Consider the following 5303-nt stretch of genomic DNA (forward strand, 5'->3'; position numbering starts at 1 on the left):
AGCTCATGAAAACCCCAAATTCCTATCTCAAAAAATTAGCATATCATGAAAAGGTTCTCTAAACGAGCTATTAACCTAATCATCTGAATCAACTAATTAACTCTAAACACCTGCAAAAGATTCCTGAGGCTTTTAAAAACTCCCAGCCTGGTTCATTACTCAAAACCGCAATCATGGGTAAGACTGCCGACCTGACTGCTGTCCAGAAGGCCATCATTGACACCCTCAAGAAAGAGGGTAAGACACAGAAAGAAATTTCTGAACGAATAGGCTGTTCCCAGAGTGCTGTATCAAGGCACCTCAGTGGGAAGTCTGTAGGAAGGAAAAAGTGTGGCAGAAAACGCTGCACAATGAGAAGAGGTGACCGGACCCTGAGGAAGATTGTGATGAAGGATCGATTCCAGACCTTGGGGGACCTGCGGAAGCTGTGGACTGAGTCTGGAGTAGAAACATCTAGAGCCACCGTGTACAGGCGTGTGCCGGAAATGGGCTACAGGTGCCGCATTCCCCAGGTCAAGCCACTTTTGAACCAGAAACAGCGGCAGAAGCGCCTGACCTGGGCTACAGAGAAGCAGCACTGGACTGTTGCTCAGTGGTCCAAAGTACTTTTTTCGGATGAAAGCAAATTTTGCATGTCATTCGGAAATCAAGGTGCCAAAGTCTGGAGGAAGACTGGGGAGAGGGAAATGCCAAAATGCCTGAAGTCCAGTGTCAAGTACCCACAGTCAGTGATGGTCTGGGGTGCCATGTCAGCTGCTGGTGTTGGTCCACTGTGTTTTATCAAGGGCAGGGTCAATGCAGCTAGCTATCAGGAGATTTTGGAGCACTTCATGCTTCCATCTGCTGAAAAGCTTTATGGAGATGAAGATTTCATTTTTCAGCACGACCTGGCACCTGCTCACAGTGCCAAAACCACTGGTAAATGGTTTACTGACCATGGTATTACTGTGCTCAATTGGCCTGCCAACTCTCCTGACCTGAACCCCATAGAGCATCTGTGGGATGTTGTGAAGAGAAAGTTGAGAGATGAAAGACCCAACACTCTGGATGAGCTCAAGGCTGCTATGGAAGCATCCTGGGCCTCCATAACACCTCAGCAATGCCACAGGCTGATTGCCTCCATGCCACGCCGCATTGAAGCAGTCATTTCTGCAAAAGGATTCCCGACCAAGTATTGAGTGCATAACTGAACATAATTTTTTGAAGGTTGACTTTTTTTGTATTAAAAACACTTTTCTTTTATTGGTCGGATGAAATATGCTAATTTTTTGAGATAGGAATTTTGGGTTTTCATGAGCTGTATGCCAAAATCATCAATATTAAAACAATAAAAGGCTTGCACTACTTCAGTTGTGTGTAATGAATCTAAAATATATGAAAGTATAATGTTTATCAGTACATTACAGAAAATAATGAACTTTATCACAATATGCTAATCTTTTGAGAGGGACCTGTATATTGCAAAATAAAACCTACTCACGAATCAGCCCTTTACTAATATGTTACATACACTGTTTAAAGAGATGTGATGACTTCATCAGGCCTGTAGGTGGTGCTGCAGGACACTTCGCTCTTTAGGATGGGCAGATGGCTGAAAAAACAAAAATGTAGCACACAGCACCCTCTGCTGGACACAATGAATAATGCAACCAATGGAAACTGGCACCCTCTGCTGGACACAATGAATAATGCAGCCAAATGGAACTGGCTTTACTGTGCTAAAAAGCACAATGGCAGCACCCATTGGAGGAATAACTGGATCTTAAAAGACAGACTGGAGCAGAGTTTTAGTATTTTTCCCCGGAGAGCTGTTAGAAGCTGAACAGTTTGTATCTGGCAAAGGTTTCTGTAAACAATGGCAGAGTGACAGCTGCCATGATGGTGCAGTGTAAATGGGGGGGGGGGGATTGTGTTCCCCCATCATTGCCCAATTACCTGCAGTCAATCTCTTCTGCGTTACAGGCATGGACTGCCTATGTCAGCTGGAGGGCACACAAAGGACGCCCCCTCCGGGTAGAACCCACCTTGGGCCTGCAAGCATGCAGCAAAGTAAATACACTTTTTTTTTTTATAGATGAGGAGGACAAGAGCAATACAAAGGTTACTGATAACTGATTGCCTGGAGTTGGGCTTTAAATGAACTTAAGTTGGTTCACAAAGTTCAGATTAAGAATAAAAATAAAGTTTAAAAAAAAAAAAGGGGGGGGGGGGTACACGTCTCTGCACTGGACTTGCCAGAAGCAAAGCAGGTATTAATATTAAATTGTTCAGCTTTTCCCAGGAGTCTGCTAGTAAACCAGTGCTCTCTGTGCAGGGAATTGTGGGTAACAGTCAGAGGGTGCCGGACCTGCGAGATTCTAACCAGTCCACGCCATCTACGATTATCTCAGGCCAAGCTTCTTCTTTTCTTTCTGTTTTTTTCGCACCACATCAATGTTACGATCCTTCCACATACTTTTCCTAAGTTTGATGGGACGGGAGCCCACGTATTTACCTGGAGGGAGAGAAAGGCATCAGTCAATACCTATAGGCATACCATAAAAAGACCATAAAGTGTGATGTCAGGGGCCCCTGATGACGAAACGCGTAGGATGGAGCCAGAAAACACACCACATCGCATGCGCCAAACTGCCGTGGCCATTTTTGTTTTTAGAAAACAAACCACGCATGTGACCTGAATTGTTTCTTGGAAGCTCTACTGATTGTTAGCGCATTTGTCCTCATTAACCACTTGCCGACATTGTACATTTACTGCGGCAGTCAGCCCCTCCTGGGCAAAGTGACGCGTCGCTCGCCCATGAGCCTGTAGGGGGCGAGCGCCCGCCCCCGCTCGTTCACAGGCCTCCCCGCGCGAGTGACCGGCGGCTCCGATGTCCGCCGGCCACTCGCGATCTCCCGCTCAGGAGAGGGAGAAAGGCAGGCGGCTGATGTAAACAAAGCCACCTGTCATTCTCCCTGCTATGTAAGATCGTATGTCTCTGTGGTTACATCAAAAGCCACGCCCCTTGACAGTTAGAAGCACGCCCCTAGGGACACACTTAACCCCTTGATCTCTAATAAAGTTAACCCCTTCCCTGCCAGTGTCATTTTTACAGTAACAGTGCATATGTATAGCACTGATTACTGTAGTAATGTCACTGGTACCCCCAAAAGTGTCAAAAATGTCAGTCAGGGGTCCGATCTGTCCGCCGCAATGTCGCAGTCCCACAAAAAAAAAAAAAAAAAAAAAAAAAAGAAAATTACATAAATCTTTCCCTTAGTTATTAAACGCAATAACTTTTGCGCAAACCAATCAAAATACGCTTATTGCGATTTTTTTTGCGAAAAATATGTAGCAGAATACAAATTGGCCTAAAATGTAAAACAATTTTGATTTTTACCTTTTTTTTTTGAGAATTTCATATAAAAAAAATTGTTTTTTTTAGAATTGTCGCTCTTTTTTTGTTTATAGCGCAAAAAAAAAAAAAAAAAAAAAAATATGGCACAGGTGATCAAATACCACCAAAAGAAAGCTCTGTTTGTGGGGAAAAAAAAAAGGACGCCAATTTTGTTTAGGTACAGCGTTGCACGACCGCGCAATTGTCCGTTGAAATCACGCAGTGCAGAATTGCAAAATAGGCCCTGGTCTTTGAGCAGCCAAATCCTCCGGGGCTTAAGTGGTTAATTATCGTTCTACCTACGGATTTATGCTATGGGTTTTTTTTTATTCCTTCTTTTATGGCATCTTGCCTGTATGGAGCCTTAGTGCACATTGATTGGTGTGACACATCCCAGGTGTAAATCACCAGTCAAGACCCCTGAAGCAGGTTGGAGGCTTTGTAGATAACTAAGCAAATGTTTTTGACCTTCCTTAACCACTTCTGGACCAGAAGGATTTTCCCCCTTAATGACCAGGTCATTTTTTTGCGATTCAGCACTGCGTTACTTTAACGTAAAATTGCACGGTCGTGCAACATTGTACCTAAATAAAATTGAGGTCCTTTTTTTCCCCACAAATAGAGCTTTCTTTTGGTGGTATCTGATCACCTCTGATTTTTTTTTTTTTTTAGCGCTATAAACAATTCTGGAAAAAAAACAGTATTTTTCACATTCTGCTATATAACATTCCCAAGAAAAAAATGTAAAAATCTAATTTTTTCATCATTTTAGGCCAATTTGTATTCTACTACATATTTTTGTTAACCACTTGCCGACTGCCTAACGCCGATCTACGTCGGCAGTCAGCCCCTCACAGGCAAAGTGACGTAGGTCTACGTCACTAGCTTGTGAGGGTCTAGGGAGCGAGCGCGCGCCCCCGGAGGCGTGGTCACGGACCCCCCCCCGCGCGTGTGACCGGCGGACCCGATGTCCGCCGGTCACTCGGCGATCGGCGGGGGAGAGGGAGAATGTCAGGCAGCTTGTGTAAACAAGCCACCTGTCATTCTCCTTGCTGTTAGGATACTGATCACTCGGATCTAGTATGTAGATCCGTTGATCAGTGTCCATACAGCTCAAGCCCCAGCCAATCACAGTAGAAAGCACGCCCCTAGGGACACACACAGCCCCTCCCTCCCAAATAAAGTTAACCCCTTCACTACCAGTGTATTTTTACAGTAACAATGCATATATATAGCACTGATTACTGTAGAAATGTCACTGGTAACCCCAAAAGTGTCAAAAATGTCAGTCAAGGGTCCGATCTGTCCGCCCCAATGTCGCAGTACCGCAAAAAAAAAAAAAAAAAAAAAAAAAAATCGCAGATCGCCGCCATCGTTAAAAAAAAAAAAAAAACAACAAAAATGAGAGAAATCTTTCCCTTTGTTAGTAAACGCGATAACTTTTGCGCAAACCAATCAAAATACGCTTTTTGCGATTTTTTTTACCAAACATAGGTAGCATAAAACAAATTGGCCGAAAAAGTAAAAAAATTTTGATTTTTACATTTTTTTTTGGGGGAATTTCATATAAAAAAATGTGAAAAATATTGCTATTTTTGCAAAATTGACGCTCTTTTTTTGTTTATAGCGCGTGATCAAAAAATCGCACAGGTGATCAAATACCACCAAAAGAAAGCTCTGTTTGTGGGAAAAAAAGGACGCCAAATTCGTTTAGGTACAGCGTCGCACGACCGCGCAATTTTCCGTTAAAGTCACGCAGTGCCGAATCGCAAAATACCCCCTGGTCGGAATGGGGGTAAAATCTTCCGGGGCTTAAGTGGTTAAAAAAAAAAAAAAATCGCAATAAGCGTATTTTTATTGGTTTGCGCAAAAGTTATCACATCTTCAAACTAGGGGAAAGATTTGGGATTTTTATTTATTTTTTTT

General features: G+C 43.3%; 1 protein-coding gene across 1 annotated transcript in view; it reads right to left on the minus strand.

Moving 5' to 3' along the window:
• Nucleotides 1–2205: 2205 nt before the first annotated feature.
• The window catches only part of RBM42 (RNA binding motif protein 42), a 21753-nt gene continuing 18655 nt past the window's right edge, over nucleotides 2206–5303 (minus strand). The window contains exon 10 of the mRNA XM_082273523.1: nucleotides 2206–2494. Within this exon, the coding sequence (XP_082129649.1) occupies nucleotides 2382–2494 (113 nt within the window). The 3' untranslated portion in view covers nucleotides 2206–2381. The remainder of the gene's footprint in view (nucleotides 2495–5303) is intronic.

The sequence above is a fragment of the Pelophylax lessonae genome (assembly GCF_965119305.1).
Source record: "Pelophylax lessonae genome assembly, chromosome: 12".
Classification (NCBI taxonomy): Eukaryota; Metazoa; Chordata; class Amphibia; order Anura; family Ranidae; genus Pelophylax; species Pelophylax lessonae.